This window comes from Condylura cristata, unplaced genomic scaffold (assembly GCF_000260355.1).
Source record: "Condylura cristata isolate star-nosed mole 26May11 unplaced genomic scaffold, ConCri1.0 scaffold00023, whole genome shotgun sequence".
NCBI classification, from domain to species: domain Eukaryota; kingdom Metazoa; phylum Chordata; class Mammalia; order Eulipotyphla; family Talpidae; genus Condylura; species Condylura cristata.
Window position 1 is genome coordinate 11,927,932 of NW_004567124.1, and position 19,190 is coordinate 11,947,121.

General features: G+C 41.0%; 1 protein-coding gene across 1 annotated transcript in view; it reads left to right on the plus strand.

The window, feature by feature from the left end:
- Positions 1–19,190, plus strand: part of MYO1E (myosin IE) — a 193,963-nt gene that overhangs the window by 101,519 nt on the left and 73,254 nt on the right. Inside the window, exons 5-8 of the mRNA XM_004687732.2 lie at positions 7,228–7,315; positions 11,737–11,826; positions 15,829–15,960; positions 18,336–18,470. Of these exons, the coding sequence (XP_004687789.1) occupies positions 7,228–7,315; positions 11,737–11,826; positions 15,829–15,960; positions 18,336–18,470 (445 nt within the window). The remainder of the gene's footprint in view (positions 1–7,227; positions 7,316–11,736; positions 11,827–15,828; positions 15,961–18,335; positions 18,471–19,190) is intronic.

Below are 19,190 nucleotides of genomic sequence, written 5' to 3' on the forward strand. Positions count from 1 at the left end.
TGATGAGGTTTTTATTCTTAATCGCATCTTGTCCTGTGATCACAGTGATGCAAGCTATTATTTGTTGGTTTTGACTGCGTGTGAGATAATCCATGCTTGGGGCATAAGCCTCACTTAAAAGGGGATGTGGATCAGTAAAGACTTGGGAGTAACTAAAAGTCTGATGATCTTGTGGCCACTCATGAACAGATTCGGGTCACTCATTCTGAGCAGGAAGTTAGAGAAGTAGCACTAGATCTCCTGATCTAGTGCTTAGTTGTCTACGAGGTTTCTTTTGATTCAGTTCACCACATTTTCTTTTATGATGTGCTAACATTTTATGAAACAGTCTGAGTATGAAAATTTCCTGTTCCTTATCCAGACTCCATCCACCAACTGTAGCATCCTCTGTCTCCTGCCCAAATCATGTGTGTGATGGTTGCCAAGTGGTGACAATCTCTTCCCACAGCCCCTTCACTTATTAATTGGCACTCCGCTGTAGAGTTTTCCTTTGTCCCCTGCCTATTGACTGATTTATTTTTGGTGACTGTGGACTTAAAGCTTCCTATTTATTCAGTGGATCAAATCCAATGTTGTCTTTATTTGGCCAGTGGAGATGCTTTAAAACTGGCTCTGGTATGTGTGACATGTGCCCACCACTCACTGTATATATCTTTCCTTTTTGATATAGCTGCTTGTTCTATGCTGGGTTTTTATTTACCCCATTCCAGTCCAAGAATTAATTGGTTACTACACCAGGGAGTCATAGTTGCTTTATCCGGAGAATGACATTTTGAGGCAAAGACCTGGTGCTTTGTAATTGATACTGGTGTGTCATTGCTTTTAGCCTTCTCTGTGGAAAATGCTAGAAATACATGTATGTGTATAAAACCATGCTGGATGAGGGCAAACAGGTGCTTGCATTTATTTATAACTAATTCTGTACCTATTTCTATGGTTATGTAGTCTGATATCTTAAATTCCAACAGTTTATAGACTGACACCTTTTATTCCACCTACTGCCTCAAAGATTTTTAAAAGTTCATTAATATATTCTCTGACAGTATTTTCCACATTACTTTCAATTTTTGTATGTTTCTCAATTTACTTATTTTTTTAAAAATATTTTTATTTATGCATATAGAACTGGGATATAAGCCAGAGGTACAGTGGCGGTGAGAGGATTCTCCAGAGATAGAGTAGGGAGCAGAACAGACAGATGGTCACCTCTGGCATGGGATTGAATTCACACTGAAGAGGCTGCTGCCAGTGCTGAGCTCTAAACTCCTGGGCCAACAGGGTGGGCCTCAATCTACTTATTTATACTCGTATTCTAATCAGTCTCACAGGCACCAGGGAGTTGTTCAGTTCACTTCCTCCCCTCAGTGCTGAGTCCTTGCTCACCAGGCCCAAAGGCTTCTACCTTGTGTGTGGCCTCTTAAATGCCCTTCCCTGCCCTGTGTCCTTAGGCTCTGGGGACCTGTCACCCCATGATCTCCCAGCCCTGCCCCCAAGGATTACATAAACTATTATCTTGGTGAAAACATATCTGTTATCTACTGAGGCCCAGATTTAGAGGTCTAGAGGTCACCCTTGATCTCCATTGTCATGACTGAGTTCTGCCATTTTGACTCCTATTAGAGCTTAAGTTCACCTCCTTTTTCACTTATTGCTGCCAGGAATGTCCTTATGGAGGCTTTCATCTCCTTCACCTAGACACTCCTCTCACACTTCTAACCTGGCTCCCTCCTACCAACCCACGCTCCATGGTGCATATGAGCTCCCCAGTGGTGGCCTGAGTGCCCCAGTGGGTAAGGGCTAGTGGCATGTTGCTGGGTTTCCCTAATATTAAAGTCCACACAGAAGATGGTCCCATGTCTAATTTCTGCTTCTATCAAAGAGGAAATCTGTTTAGTGCTAGTATGTTTTAAAACCTCTCTATCATTTGCTAACTTCTTTGTTATGGAGAACAGGCTATGCCCTCAAGGCTTTTGGGAGTAGAATTTAGTAACTTTGACAGTTGTTCATAGTAACAACTGACTACTTTAAAAATGTTTTTCTAAAATACTTAGAAGTTTAAAGTAATGATCCAAAGACCACCCACCAACTACCTTGCTGCCAACCCCCTTCTTGTTCCTTCCCTTCCCAAGATTCACTGTCCTGAAGTCTCTTCTCCCTCCTTTTTCTTTGAGATTACCCCACCTCTTTGCTTCCCTAATTTATGTCTTACTTAGTTTTTGCTGCTTTTGAATTTGACATAAATGGAATCATTATATATGTATTCTACATATGGGCTGTTTATTTATCACACATTAATGTTCCTGAAATTTTGCTGGTAAATATCCTTTTTCTCCTTTTCTAGAGTTCCACTTTTTTTTTTTTTTTAAAGATATATTATTTATGCACACAGAACTGGGGTACAAGCCAGAGGTGCAGGGGTGGTGAGAGGATTCACCAGAGACAGAGTGGGGAGCAGAACAGGCAGATCGATGAAGTACACTGATGAGAGGAGCAGTAGGCAGGTCAGGAGAGGTCTGCCACGCCATGTGGATCTCCTCCGGGACTGGGAATCGAACTCGCACTGAAGCAGCTATGCTAGCTTGCAGTGCTGCTTCCTAACCCCTTGAGCCATCAGGGAGGGCCCTGGAGTTCCACTTTTAATATCTACTAAGTAGAGTGTCATTAAGTATATTTTATTAAGTAAATTTATGATTTAAGAAAATTTTCCTAAATAAATGATAGAAGGGACTGCAGGCTGGAGGTTATATAAAAGGTGATGCTGAATATTGCTGACCAGAACCCTGGTGCTTCTCCAAGGACACTGTCCCCTGCAGGCCCTCTAGTGTCCTACCTCCCCCCTGAAGTCCTATTCAGTAGGGTTTTACGCCCAGCTGTGGCTCAGGTTTCATGGGCCTGCTTCTGCTGATCCCACTGTGATCAGGGAAATGTACCCCCTGGTGTTCCTGGGGCTGTCCATATGTCCCAGTGTTATTACTTCATTGGGGGACGGGCGCAAGAATAAGGTGACACTATTAACCAAAGGCACATTGGGGGAATAACTATACTTTCATGTCATAATTCTAATATATTTGTTGTTGTCCACCCTTAAACACACACAAACACCTTAACCCCTGGTGGTGCAGGGATTAAGTCTCCATGCTAAGGCTGGAGTTGGATCCCCCACCAGGGGTCTGACCCACACTGCAGTAGCCCTTTCCTGACCTGCCCACTACTCCCCTCAGCCGTGTATGTCAGTAGACCTGCCTATTTTGTTCCCACCTCTGTGGTGAATCCTCTCACACTGTGCAAGGGACAGTAAACTCCTCCACAGCAGGATCCATGCCAAATTCTAGCCCCAACTTCAGCTTAGACACTATGTGTTGGGTAAAGAAATGCACGTATAATTTTTCTCCTTTCTAAAATGCAGATAAAAGGTTGGATAAGTAACATTTGATGTGGGAACAACAGCTACTATGGTAATATCCAGTAGAGAAATGCTGGCACATAAAAGGGAGCCGTGAGAGAGAGAGAAGGCTGTTGAACCTTCCAGCACTAGTTGACCTTACTTACAATACAGCACAGTTCCCTCCAACATATGGCTGAAACATTTCCACATATCTTAGAAGTTGAAGTACATTGAAAAAATTATTAACTTTTAACAGGAATAACCTTTAGTCTAAGAAAAAATTTTATTTAAATATTGTAAATAATTTTTCCCCCAGAGCATTCTTTCCATTTCTGTAATGAATGTACATAAACACTACATAATTCCCTATTTGAATTGATATATCCTATAAAGTATAAAACTTTGTTTTAAATTTGATTGTTTCATGATTAGCTATATAAGAACTGGGGAGTTTGTTTAAAATTTTATTCTTAGACTTTTTTTTTTTTTAAGATTTATGTATACAAAAATTGGGGTGTAGGCCACAGGTATGGAGGGTGAGAGGATTTACCACAGACAGAGTGGGGAACAAAACAGGCAGGTCTACTGATATATACTGCTGCGGGGAGCAGAGAGTGGGTCAGAAGAGATCTGCTGTGCCCTGTGGGTCAGCTCCCTGGCAGGGGATCATTGAGACTTAATCCCTTTACCCCCAGGGGTTAAGGTGTTTGTATGCTTAAGAGATGAGAGAGGGAGAGAGAGAACAATACAAATATTAGAATTATGACATGAAAGTATAGTTATTCCCCCAGTGTGTCTTTGGTTAATAGTGTCACCTTATTTTTGCACTGGGATTCAGTAGGTCAGAAAAGGGATCCAGACATATTTTAAAATACACTGAGGATTCTAATAGGCTGTTGGATGTATGGAAAGGGAGGCATTTTTCAATGTAAGACACAACTTCTAGGGTATTGTTTATTCACTTCAGAAGTCCAATGATGATTAAATTAGAGAAGGATGCCTATAAACATAAGTGAAGCAAATTGTTTTAGCTGCAAGGAGAGACAAGGTAAATAATTTTAGACTTGCTATATATAATCTGTCTGATACCTTCACATTCTTTTAGACCAGAGGAAGAAACAGTATTTTCCCATTTGAAAGGGTCAGTATAATTATGGTTCTATCTACTGTAAGCTTCAAGTAATTATGTAACATTCCATTATTGTATCTTCTTCTGAGCAATTACCAGTCTCTGATCAATAAAATTTCTTCTTAAGTGTCTGTTAAATGAAACCAAAAAAATGAAAAGTCCGATCAATGTTCAGTTAGGATTAATTATTTTAAATCTTCTGAAAAATATCACAGTTACTAAGAATGTATATATGTTCTATTATTGAACCTGGCATACTGACTTTAATATATGAGATGAGTCACTTTCTATTATTCTTTTCTTTTGCTTGCAACAAAAGACAAAATTCTTCATGCCTGATCACACTATTAACCAAAGACACACTGGGAAAATAACTATACTTTTATAGCATAATTCTTAATATATTTGTTGTTCTCTTGTCTCTCTCCCCACTCTCACAAACACTTTGCTCTAATGAATTCTAAATATGAAATGTTTACTCATGATATAGGAAGTTGACTAATAATCCAAAGTTGATCAATGTTGATTATCATTGTAATGCATGATCCCATATTTTCTTTAAATACTGTTTTTAAAAGTCTGAAATATATGAGTAATTGCTGGTCTCAAAAACGTAAATATTAAGAGAAATCACATTTAAAAAAAATCATCCAAATACCTGTTCCATTACTGTTCTTTGATTACTTTTCATGTAGTTACCACATGATAGATAGTATCTTCTGCTAGTGCTGCCATTTAACCTTTTTGCACTGTCTTTATGTTACCACATAGTTTTCTATTTATTGCCAATATCTATGTAATATTATATTGGGTCATTATACCATTTTACACTTGGACTTTCCAATGTCCTTGAGTGTTCATAGTTTTCAGCATCAGAAAATGGAGTTTCATTGTTGACAACACTTGTGTTTCAAATAGTGTGTGTATTGACCCAGATCTAGCGTATACTTGATCTGATTAAAGCAACACCATTTAACAGATAAATTTCTCATGCAACTGAAATATTATTATATCTTCTGTGCCTACAAGGAAATACAGGCTTGATAAATTTTGTGACACTTCACTGGTTTTCTACCTGTCATCACATCTTGCTTATGAAACTTCAGTTTGGTTTTCAAACTCATGTGACCGGACAGCCAGGAGCTAAGTATTAGGCTGTGAATGGGTTATGCAAGTGGGTACAGAACTGTAAAGGTCTTTAGAGAGCATGGCTCCCTTTTTCTTTCTCATTAAACATTTACTATATTAGTTAAAGGAAATTTCACAAAATTCTGAGTCTTGCTATGGTGGCTACTGTATTCCTTTTTTATTTGGAAATATCAGAATATTTCAAATGTTTCCTCTGTGACTATGGTATCACCAGACTAAGCAATATTTCTTTTCTCGAGTAAGCAATTAATTGATAAGTCAACTTGGTTGGGTGTTCATAAAAGATAATTTACACTTCAAAATGCTTAATCGCCAATAGCAAGCAAAAATACTGTCTTACTGGGCCTCCCTGGTGGCAAAGGGGGTAAGTCTTAGCTCTGTGAAGCTACTGGTAGCCACTGCAGCATGAGTTCCATCCCCAGCCAGGGAGCAGACCCACATGATACAGCATGTATACCTCTCCTGTCTTACCCACTGCTCCCTCAGCAGTGTATTTCAGTCAGTCTGTGTGTTTTGCTCTCCACTCTCTCGGTTGAAACCTCTCCCCCACTCCCACTCCTCCCCCACGCCTCTGACCTGTACTTCAGCTCTTATATGCATAAATCAATAAATATTTTAAAAAATGTATTGTCTTACCCACTTGTAGCAGCCTGAATTTTCATACTAAATGCCACCATTTTATGTCATATGGATTCCATTCGTCTAATGAATTCTGTCATGGTAACACAAAGGCTGCCAACAGAGAGATGAGAAATCTGACTGACTGAAAAATGTTTTGAATTGAGGTCATCAATTCAAGGGGATTTTGAAGGAAAACCACTACTTTGAAGAGCAGACTGCTGGTAACAAAAGGCTCCCCCCTTGCAGTCAGGCAGCCTAAAGGAAGGTAGTCTTTGTTATTCAGGATGTGATTAATATTGCCTCATCATTTAATTTTAGAACTTCTAAAATAAAGTTGGTTGCCTCAGTTTAAGTCACATGGTTTGAAACCCTAGTGCCTACTCTTTCATTTTTTCAAATTAAAGAAGTAACATTGTGGATATGTTACTAAAAGTTTGGAAAACAATAAACTGAAAGAAGCCTCCCAAGCATCTTTTCCTTTACCAAAACTTTGGCTAGTATTCTGTGGCAGCTCCAGTCTTCTTGTTTTTTTTTTTTACCCCCTTTTATCTTTTATAACCATGTTTTATGTCTACCTTGAATCTGATTTGTTTCATTTAACATGAGTCCATACACTTCCCACGTCCCCACCCCCACTCACAGTTTTCACATCAGTTGCCATTTCTGTACAGTACTCTGACTGTCCATGCCATTTCTAGTCATACCCCTATGAGTAGAATGTCTATGCTGTGCACGATGATTGTCAGGATCTGGTCTTTCACCCTGTGATTACTGCTCAGACCAGCCAAGGAGGTGGCCTGATCCTGTTGTGATTGGCCATTCTCAACCACTGCTTTGCATCTTTTTTTCCTTCTAAATTCCTTCTTTACTTTTTGTTGGGGGAGAGAGGCTACAGTGGAATTGGTTGTGATCTACTTCATGGGTGTTTATTTTCTTTCCTCAGTGGTGAAAGTGGCGCAGGGAAGACAGTAGCTGCTAAATACATCATGGGTTACGTCTCCAGGGTGTCTGGAGGAGGCCCCAAAGTTCAGGTGAGTTGTTGGTGTTGGCCCATTTTTGAGACCGCAGGTTATGTGAATGTAAGAGGCTCCATATTCTGTTAAAAAGATTTCTTCCACAAAAAGACACTGATCCTATACTATAGTTGAAAAACTTAAAATCACAAAAAACTCATCTGATATGAGATGGTGATGTCTAACATATAATGAGCTCTTATAATCAATGAAAAGATTCAGAATCAAAAAGGAAAATAAAAGGGTATGAGAGACAACTTAAAAAAGAAATATGAAGGACTCATAAGATGTTAAAATGTGCTCGTTCTCATGATAAAGTACTCATTAAAATGACACTGAAAAACTTTTAATTTTCATTGGCAAACATTTCATCTTGTTTTGAACAACTCTAAATAAGAATACAAAGATGTGGTCTTTTCATATGGAATATGAACCAATGTACTTTTATAGAGGTCATTTCAGCAACATATAGATCAAATTTAACCTACACCATAACTCAGCAATTTTGCTTAAGAAAATTCTTTACATGTGTTATAATGTATACTAAATGACTCGTGCACAGAGCTGTTTGTGGCTTTTTTTTTTGTAACAGACTGAAAACAATTTAAATGTGAAATTTGTGGTTCCTAATGTAATAGAATATTAGACCATGAATTCATGTACAGATGAAACTTCATGTATTGATAAGGCATAAATACAAGATACACCATTCATCAGACACACACAAAAAAAACAAAAACAAAAGAAGGTTTACCACATTTTGTATAACATGCTGCCATCTGAGGCATTAGAAAGAGAACATATATTTGCATTTGTTTGGATACATGTAGCATATTTGTAGCAAGATATATAAGAAATTAATAGTGATTTCTTCAGGGAGGGACATTCAGAGGTCACAGGTAGGGTATGTCACACGCAGCTTAGAGACGGGCTGTGTACACCATGGTGTCTGTAGACTGAGCCAGGTATACAGGTAGAGACCAGGTGTGTATTGGGTTGTACCATCTGGATTTGTGTCATTACCCAGCCATCCACAGGCAACATAGTCCATGCCGCTGCTCAGCAAGCTCGTTCCCTAACCACACATTTCCTAGAACTGTTTTGAACTACGTAAATGAGTTTTCAATTCTAGAAATTTACCCAAAAAAATTCAGTAAAGAGAAAAAGGAGAAAGAGAGAAAAAGAGCAAAAGTTGAGAAAGCAAACAGGAAAGGGAAAAGACCCAGAGAACAAGAAGGTGGGTAGGGTGAGAAGGGGGAGAATCCAGGGCAGAGAAGAAACACATGCCAGAGTGTATGAGGAAGATGGGGTTGGGTTTAGCCCACTGTGATGTATGGTTGGGTTTAGCCCACTGTGATGTATGGTGCTGACTCCCATGTTCTGTCCCTACTCTTGCCAGAGTGTTATGGCTAATGATAGCTCAGGCAGGGACATGTTCAGGGGGCTGCCCAAACTCATGGGGTGCACTTCTGGCATGGACTGCAGAGATGTTTTTTTATTGGGAACTCATGCTCTGAGGTGGATTTCACACTAAAGATTTTTTTTTTACTCAAAATCATTTAATAAGTGATGCTATTACCACAGAAAGGTGTAAACTTCAAGATGGCACATTATAAAATAGTCTTTATGGTGGTTTTGTCTGCCAGTTAAATAGTGCTCCATCACTTCTGGGTAATCAGAAAGCAAATTCAGGCAAAACCAGAATTTCTTTCCCAGAGTAAGAGGATCTTAAATGGCCTCTTCTGATGAGTGAAAGGAAAATGTAGAGCAGCACTGTCCGGTAAAAGAGGATGCAGGGCCCTCTCTGGTGGCGCAACTGATTAAAGCACAGCACTATCAAGCTATCTTCAGCCACTGCAGCAAGGGCTCGATCCCCAGCCAGGTTGGTGACCCACATGGCAGGGCAGACCTCTCCTGACACTGCTCCCCTCAGCAGTGTACTTCGATGATCTGCCTGTTCTGCTTCCCGCTCTGTCTCTGGTGAATCCTCTTACTCCCTGCACCTCTGGCCTATACCCCATAAGTAAATAAATCTTTAAAAAAACAAGGAGGGTACAGGTTACTACATACATATTAAGATTTAAGTAGCCACATCTAAAATAAAGAAAAAGAAGCATATGAAATTCATCTCAAGATACCTTGTTTCATTCAACATATCTAAAATAATACCTTTTCAGCATATGCAACATACATTAAAAAACTGATGAGGCATTTCACATGCTTTTGGGTACCTAATCTTTGGAATCTGTGTGTTCTGCCCTTACACATACCTCCATGGGGACAGAAATGCTCAACAGCCGAAGTTGGTGCTCATCCATTTGATTTTCCCCATTCCCATGATCACATCCTATCCCTAGGAGAGCAACATGGAGATGGAAACCCAGGATGCTGCTTTGTGTGTGGACTGCTCCCTCCCCTTTATTTGCTCTTTTTCTTTGCCCCCTTCATGCTTACTACATGCCACAAAGTCCTTTGGGGCATCCTGATAGTGGCTAGACATATGCATGCATTAAGAGTCTCCGTTTCAACGAGAATAATTAAAGAAGGGAAGAACCTTGTTTCGTTCTGGCCCTCTGAGGAACTGTAGGTTTTATTTGCATTGCCAACAAATAAAAGGGAAAGCGTGAATGAAGACCCACAAAGTCAGAATTAATTTTACAAAGAAAGGAAAGGCTATGTAGACCTTAGAATTTTGAAGGGACCATAGGACGCTTAGAAGTATATTTCTAAGCATTGTGTCCCCATGGAAAGCCCAGCTAGAGTTTGCCTTTGATGCCATGGCTGATGACATGTCCCCAGTTGATGGAATTCCAGTTCTCATCCTCTTTTGAGTGTTCAGAAGGGTGCCAAAGGAATGCTTTGGCTGTTTCATAGTCAGTGAGTAGTTAGTGCTCTAGTCTCGTCCTATTTGTTAAAGACAACCTGGTAGCCAGACTGCAGACCTTTAATGTTGATTTTTCTTTTCCTGTTTTCTTTTGAGGGCAATAATACAGCACACTTGGCTTAATATTAATCAGTAGCTAAAGAGCATAAGCCAAAGCCTTGTTATTTCTGGAACATGTTTGACCACAGAATATGAATAATTAGAAGTACAAAGAATGACTCACTTGTGGAAAGACCTCTCCAACATCAACTCTATCTGTTGAATTGTCCTGACCAGAGAGTATTTTGCACACTTGCAGTCTTAACACAGAGGTGTTTGAAAACCAACTTCTTCCCCTCCAGGAAGCCAGGAATTGGTCCACATAATGCATTGTCAACCTTTGCTACCCAATATGTGCCTCCTTGCTGATGAAACCAATACCAGACAAGAGGTCAAAAAAAGTCACCATTTCAATACCTCTCTACTGGTCCTGATTGGCCACCTGTTGCTGCAAACAAAAAGGCCTTCTGTGCAGCAAAAGAGCATACAAGTTATTTTGAGCAATAGGTAGTGAGAAGAGGGAGAAGAAGGTCCAGTACTGATCAATGGTTTGAGGAACAGGAGTCTCTTGCTATGAGGTTAGAGCACCCCGCCCCCAACCTAAGGGACTTGGGGGTGGGGGAAGGACAAAGGCCACCACCTGGCCCAGGATACAGGGCAGCCTCCTTGCACAGAGCTGTAATGAAAAAGAGTGAGCTCACGTGCCTCACTCCTTATTAATGGCTCCCCAAATGACAGCTCTGTGCTGCCCTTTCCCAGTAGCTCCCTCATTCAGGATGTCATGGGTGGAGTTTAGACCTTGGCACAGTGCAGGTGTTGTTCCCTCCAGCTTGTATGGTGTGATGTCAGGGCAGTGGAATTTAGACTTTCACCTCATTTTTGACCAATCCTTTGTACCCAAGTTGGCAGGTCAGAAGTCCTGCTGGACACCTGAAGGGCCCAGGGCTGCAGGGCTGAGCAGCCTTTTCTGTCCCAGTGAAACCAGCAGCACTAGGAAGTGGTTAGAAGTGCAACCTCTCAGGCCTCCTCTCAGACCTACTGAATCTGCACCTATATTTTAACAAGTTGTTTCATACACATTTAAGCTTGGGAGCCACAGGCCTTGTGTCCACAGCCTTGCTGGACAAGAAGAATGTTTTAATGCCCCTCAGGTAACTCTTAAGTGAAGAAGGTCGTGGTGGGGGTGGGATAGGTGGGGAGAGAAGCTGTAGTGATAGTGCTTCACTGTCCTTCCTGCTCTGCTTCCTAGCACACCTGGGGGTGCAGAGCAAAGCTCTAGCATCCACTCTGGGATATTTGTAGTTTTTTGCAATGGCACCCTGGCTCCAGGAAACTACACTAAGTCAAGGAAGTTGGAAGACACAACCTCTCAAATTATCCTCCAGACACACCAGATACACATGAATTTCGGTCTATCACTGCACATTTAGAAAGCAGGTCCTGAGGGAAAGTCTGGCTTTGCAGTGTGCGGCAGGCATCTGCACCTTCCTGATTTCTGTTCTCTTTGCTGTGACAGCACGTCAAGGACATCATCCTGCAGTCCAACCCGCTGCTGGAAGCCTTCGGGAATGCCAAAACTGTCCGAAACAACAACTCCAGCAGATTTGTAAGTCTCCTGTCTTCCAGAGAATGTCACCAGCTGGATGATGTTGACATTCATCATTCCTGCCTTCATCTCACTGTGCCCCAGGAAATGGGTGCTTTTCACGTCTGCTGGGAGGCTATCTTTTCAGTCCTTTCTTCCTTCTCTATACCAGCATGAAGTCAGGCTTCAGTTTGACGCTTAGGTTATTTTTGAGCCTCACCTATATAAATAAGATATTTTTGAAAACTCTAAATTTGAGTGGCCTCACAAAGGAAAATAAAAATTGGTAAAATTGTCGGTTTTGGTCCTCAAGGAGTTTGCTTTGTGCTTTGGAGAAAAGACCCTCTTTTCTGGACAAGGAAATGAGGTAGACTGATCAAAGGTCTTTCTCTCTTGCTTGTGCTTCCTACAACTTGGTCTGTGGACACTTGAAGGGGGCAGTTGAACCGTCAAGTTGGAAAGAACCTTCCTCTTCTCTGCCAGCCAGAGCCAACTGGGTTCCTCCCCTCAACCCCTAACTCCACACATAGATTTGTATAGTTTTTTATGTGTATTCAGATAAACAACATCTAAAAGTGACTGGAGTTAGCCTGACAGGTTGCCTTCTAACTGGCCCACTTCACAAGGCAATAAAAATCTCAGCCGAATAAATGCATTGTCATGAATGTCCATTTAGACATATTTTCTGTCTGAGCATCTCTTGAGGGGATACACTAGATAACTGACAGTGATGAATATGAACATACTCCTCTTAACAAAAATCCACATTTACAAGGAAATAAGTGATTTTCTGTTAGCTTTGATTTAGGTATATCTTGCATCTTACCTCAACCATAGATTGGCAGTATCATATTCACAGACCCATCTGTGAGACTGATTCTGAATTATTTTAAAATAATTAAGTGGGAAGTTTGCAGAAAAACAATTTCTCTTATGCCCTTTTATATTGGAAGCTTCTATTTCTAAAAGAATTCTTACAAAGTTCTCATCATTGTCAAGTTCCCTGGTGAGTTATAACGGTTAAATTGATCTTGACTTCCTTGCTATTGAGTATTATTCCAGCTATTTACTCATTTGTTCATCCTTCATTTTCTTTGCTCACTGTCTGGGCTCTGTTATCTTAAAGAAATTTCTAGATAATGAGACAGGAAAGAAGAGGTGAATTTTCCACTTGTTCTTTATTTGTTCTTTATTTGTCCATCTAAATCTGCCTTGTAAAAATGAACTTGATTGAATTTAACTCTCTAGCTAGCCACCATTCTCCTCAGAGAGCAGGGGGGGAAATGATATTTACATCAGTCAATGTTTTAAAAGATTAAAGCAAAACACCAGGTATTTATTACTTTTCTGATCACAGAATTTATACAATCCTGAAGAAAAGATGAAGAGTAGAACTGGGTGATTCACACACATACACATAGACAGTAACTGATGAGGCATCTAAAGATATTCTCACTAAAATAAGAGAAACATATATTAAAACCATCTATCATCCTCTCTCTCAGATGGGCAATCAAAGAAATTGATACCAGAGAAAAGATACTACTGGCTAGAGACTAATACATCCCTCAGGAGAGTAATTTGGCAATTTTAATTAATATTTAAAATGTTCATTCTCTTTAACTCAACATGTCACTTAGGATAAAATATCTAAGTTTCCAGTGAATAATGACTTAAAAAAAGAAATCCATAATAAGTTGTTACTTTTTTTTTCAAAGGTAGAGATACTACCTTTTACAAGATGGTCCCAATTTTATTTTCAAAGGCACATTATATCAAGTATAGTTACGATGTCTGCACATCAAAATCATAATATACTATAACATACTGTTATACCATAATAGTGATTATTTGATAGAAGTTGAAAATATCAGAGTGAAATTATGGATAATTTCATTTAAAAGATGGACATGTATTATGAATCATAAAAAGTCATGTTTCTACATTTGACTCTTTGTAAGCTTTAACAAATATTATGAACTATTTTAGATGCCACGCAAAGTCCATTTAGTGAATAATAATATACTTGGCAACTTACGATAGTACCTAGCTTAAGAAACAAAACATTACCAAGACTCAAAATTTCTTTCCATTTAACCATGAAAATGCAGCATTTTATTTTTGTAAAACTTTGTATCTGTGTAAAACTCCTCATTTCCCCCCAAGACCACTGTAATGAAAGTAAACTTGTTTCTGTCTTACTGGGAGTTTTAACATTTATTTACTGATTTTGAAGAGTGTGTAAATATAGCTTTTCCAGTACAGCAGTGACTTAACCTGGGCTACAGAATAAATAGCACTCATGCCTTTAAAATCCTCTCAGAGCTGGGTGCCAGCCCTGCTTCACTTGTCTGGGTGATTGGCCACCCTTTCTTCACAAGCAGCCAAGATGAGAAGCGTTGCTGGAAGGACTGGAGAGCCTGCCCCTTCCTCCCCCTGCCCTCCCTGGGTTTGATGTCCTGTTGGTTTTACCCCCACCCCCAAACTAATGGGAATTTGAGTTGAGGGAAGACTTGGGTAGACACAGAACTTGTCTCTCCAGAACATTCAGAAAGGAAAAGGTGATGCAGTATTGGCCAGAGTTGTTTCCCAATATATTTTTAGGAACCACTATAATTCAGGATTGCTGGTTTGTGGTTCTTCTCTGAATCTGTGTTTCTGAGTGTTTGAGGGTGGGCAGAGGGTAGGAGTCATCCAATTAAGTACAGTTAGAGGGTGGTCTTTTGTAGCCTTTCTGACACCTGGAATCTGCAAGTTACTTGGTAACACAGCATCTAGTAGGCACACAGGTAGTGTGTAAAACACAGCACTGCCTTTTTTGGTTTCTTGTGAGTTTTATGGGTCTGGTCCTAGACTTGAGGCCCTGCAAGACTCAGTCTTGATAAGGGTAGATTTTGTCAGGTTTGAATTTTTTTTAAAGATTTATTTATTTATTCATATAGAACTGGGGTACAGGCCAGAGATGCGGAGGGTAAGAGGATTCACCAGGGACAGAGAAGGGAGCAGAACCGGCAGGTCTACGAAGTACACCACTGAGGGGAGTGGCGGGCAGGTCAGGAGAGGTCTGCCGTGCCATGTGGATCTCTTCCAGGGCAGGTAGGGATCGAACTCATGTGGAAGTGGCTTAAGCTTCTTAGTGCTGTGCTTTAACCCACTGTGCCACCAGGGAGGGCCAGGTTTGAATTTTTTAAAATCCCTGTGATTTCTGTTGGACTGGGCCTACCCTCTGGTTTGAACCCAGGCCATACCCCTCCTGACAGCTCACATTCCCACCTCTGCATTCTCCCCTGCTCCTCCATTTAAGTTTACCCTCTTATACCCTGAGGACACTTAAAATTTCTGAGAGTTGTAGCAAAACTAGATTTCGGTCAGAAAAAAAAAAAGTTATTTACCTCACAATCTGAACACAGTCATCAGCTAAAGCCCAGGGTTTCATTTTCCTTTGTTCCTATCAGCTGTAGTTTAAAAAGGAATGTTGACAATAGCAGTAGCAAAAACCCTACTTCCACAGCTAGGTGAAATGAACTTTATAATCAGGAAGTTTTTTGGTTTTAATTTTATGCAAGCATTTTAGATGTTTCACAGGGTAAAGGGACTGCTTTTGCCAAAAGCCATTAAAAATAAATCTGTCAGGGAAGAATTACTTCCTCTGAAAGTCTGATAAGAGTTTTCGCTCTTGGTAGGTCAGGGGGCCAGGCCAGCTGATTTTCTGTTTCATTCTTCACATCTTCTGGTTTAGCGGGCAAATACCGATGGGAAATGCACAAGGAATATAGCATATCCTTATTTAGTTGGGCTAGTGTGGTAGATTCTCTGTCTTGTTTCAGAATTGTTTGATTGGACAAAAGCCCGGCTTATTGTCTGATAGGAAAGAATGAGGAAGTCCAGGCCAGGACTGGGAATAAGTCAGAATGTATTTTTCATTAATGAATTTCCTTGAATTATATATTATATCCAGAGCCTATTTGGAACATCATGTGTTTATCCACCAACCACTGAAGGAAATTCCTAACTTTCTTGTAGGGAAAATACTTCGAAATCCAGTTCAGTCCAGGTGGGGAACCAGATGGTGGAAAGATCTCCAATTTCCTTCTAGAAAAATCTCGGGTGGTCATGAGGAATCCTGGAGAGCGGAGTTTTCACATATTTTACCAGGTTTGCATTTATATATTTTTTCTTTCTTACTTCCTTATTTCTTCCCCGCAAGAAAAAATGTGTTTTCTCTCAGTTTGCAGGTCTAGACAATCTAATCTTGCAAATCAAGGAGTATTCATTACTATGAGCATCTCAGTATGCAAAAGAATTATGAGAATGTCCCTTCCCACAAAGAGAATGAGTGCTGGTTGTGGTGAGAAAACAAAAACTTTCCAAAAGATAAATATCCAAGCAATGTGATATAACTTCAAAACAAAAGTAGCCATCTTGATTTTTTGCCAAATAGGATTTCATATGAAGGTTGGCTGAGATGGTAGATGAGGTACTAAGAGAACAGGAAGAGATGGTGAGGAGGTGCAGGGTAACATGGTTAAGTCAGGGTGCCTGACCAAGACGGTGTAGGTGGGGGGAGCCAGGCCTTAACCAGTTTAGAAAAGCAGAAGTCTCCTGCAGTCTCCTGAAGTAAACTGTTGGTTGAAAGGATCCAAATAGACTTCAAATCTTTTTTTCTTTTTTTTTATAGACTTCAAATCTTTAATGACAGATTGTAAGGTCTCACTTACTCGGGATCTCTATAGTGTTTGGGGATAGAGCAGTGTGCCGGGCACTTTTAAATTCTGTTTCAGGCTTCAGTAGCAGTCAGATTCAACTGTTGTTAAGTACTTAAAAAAATGTGATGCCACAAACAGTTCTTTTATGTTTGGGTTTACTTACATGTATTTCCTATATGTGGAATCCATGTTAGATTTCCTTTGAAAGAAGACTTTATTTCTGTTTTGTTATGGTTTAATGATCACTGGATTTTGAAGAATTCAAATTGTATTATAGCTCACATATTCTTTGCAACATGTAGAGTCATGGCAAACGATTCTTCTCACTAGTACTTATTGGTTGGAAGAATTCAGAAAGCACCAAAAGCATATGTGACTTCAGTAATGACTTCTACTGTATTAATCAAAGTAGATTATGATGGGTAATTTTATGTGTCACACAAGATTAGACTCCTTTAAAAGTGAGAATGGAGAGAAAGATAGTGCCTCTCCAGACTTGGGAGCTGGGGACTGTCTGGAATATGCAGAGGCATTGAAGAACCAGTGAAGTCCTTGGAGGAGGAAGTCCAGTATCCTGTGGGGAAGTGGCAAGTGGGGGTGAATGGCTGGACTCCTCTAGACTCGGAGGAAGGGATGGAGCTGGGGTCTGGGGGCCAACACAGAGCCACTGGACTTCGCCACTGGGCAGTATAGCCAGAAGAGTCCTCTTCTCAGCATGGTGAGGGGAAGCAGCCAGAATGCAAATGGAAATGGCTAAGTTGTGATGAGGAAGTTTGCTTGAAAAAGTTTGCAAAGTCAAGGCAAAGCTTCTAAAGAAAGCAATAAAGAGTATGTTTATAAATAGAAAAGTTAGAGAAAGCAGGGCTTGACAATGGAAGGGATGGAGTGAGGACACGTCACTTGAGCTAGGTGGGGAGAAGGCTTAGGAAAGAGGGGAGAAAAGTTCTTCCTCAGACTGCACACACACCCAGTAACAACAACAAAAGGGAAAATAGGTAAAGGGTGATACAGAATGACTTGAGACAAGAAAAAGGAAGGAAAACAAGGGAAGTTGATGTTGTGGGATGACCTAGACTCTCTGTAATGGAAATGAGTTTCCTGTTGGAGGGCTGTGGAGCCTATATGTTTCGAGGAACTTGACCAAGATGGAGAAATAGAACTAGGAGCAGGCACTGTTTTCTTAAATCCTGCTGGGCTAGAGCCTGTGTTGAGCAAGAGCTGGTTTGCATGGACTGTGTGTCACCCTTCCGTGACTTTTCTTGCTCTAATCCAAAATCAGCCATGGTAGGAGTATTTATACCAAAAAAACTCTACAGATCCATCCGGCCCCCCCATCCACCAAAAGTGATTAACGTTTTCCAGTGCTCCATTGGAAGGAGTCCCTTAAGAGGGCCTTGCTTAGAACTCAGGTCAATATCAGTGACAGATCAAAACGCTCCATGGTCGGAAGGTTTCCGAATACCAGAGCATGGCCCTCCTGCTTTGAGTGCGAAGCAAGCCAGGCAGACTTTAAGCAGCTGTAAGTTGACCAGGAACTAGTTAATCACAGCTTGGTGTTCCACTCTTCCCAGGGACCTATCCTGTCGAAGTGCCCTTTATGGGTCTAAGGAGAGTCTCAGTCCTTACAGGTCTTCTCATCATCCAGAACCAGAATTTGCAGGGATGATTTGACTACTTACAAGTAGAGCAGACATCCTGAAGCCCCTTTGTATTTTGGGGACAAGGACCACTGACCATTTAGAAAGCATTGGGGGGAAATGGGGTGGTGATAACCCCTAAGGGTCTGTTTATGGCCGACATCCTGCGTTCTCTTGCTCTACCCAGCTCATTGAGGGCGCCTCTGCAGAACAGAAGCACAGCCTTGGAATCACCAGCATGGACTATTATTACTACCTTAGCCTCTCTGGGTCCTACAAGGTAGATGACATCGATGACAGACGGGAGTTTCAGGAAACACTGGTAAGTGCTGGTGCAGGGCCTAGACCAGAGCTGCCAACGGGGCGGGGTGCCAATGGGGTGGGGTTTTGCCTGCTGTAGGGAGCTGGAGCATGGGGGTGGTTGGGGGGTGAGGAAGGCCAGCAAAGCTAAGAGAGCCAAGTGCCCGCTTCCTGATTTGAGGTGTTGAAGGTGAATTCATCATTACCCCCTGTAGTAGCACCTGTTAACTGGTAAAAACAACTGTGGGTAATACATTTACCAGATCTGTTTGCAAATTGCATAACTGTTGAACTATTTCCTTAGGAAGGCAAAGCAAAGAGCACTGGAAGTCTCCCCTGATGGTTTAGAAGTTTCAAAACAACTTGTCTTTTCTCTCTCTCTCTCTCTCTCTCTCTCTCTCTCTCAAAACACCTTCAGTCTTTTCTCTCTCTCTCTCCCTCCCTACCCCCCCCCCCTGCATTATGCAGGTGAGAGGTGAGCCACTCGCCAATCTCTCCACATTGTATGTAAGTTATGGAACAAGGTGTGAAGGCAGATAGTTTCTTTAGGCGTCACATTCTGGGGGGATCAACTTAATAGACAATCTAGAGCTTCCCAGGGTAGGCTGGTGACCTATTTACTCCCCAAGAACTACATCACTACTGCCCTTCCAGCTGCCAGCCAGATACATCTCTAAGCCCAGATCCAGACCCCAGTGGAAAACCCTGAATGGGCATTTGGCATTGGAAATACAGTTTGAAG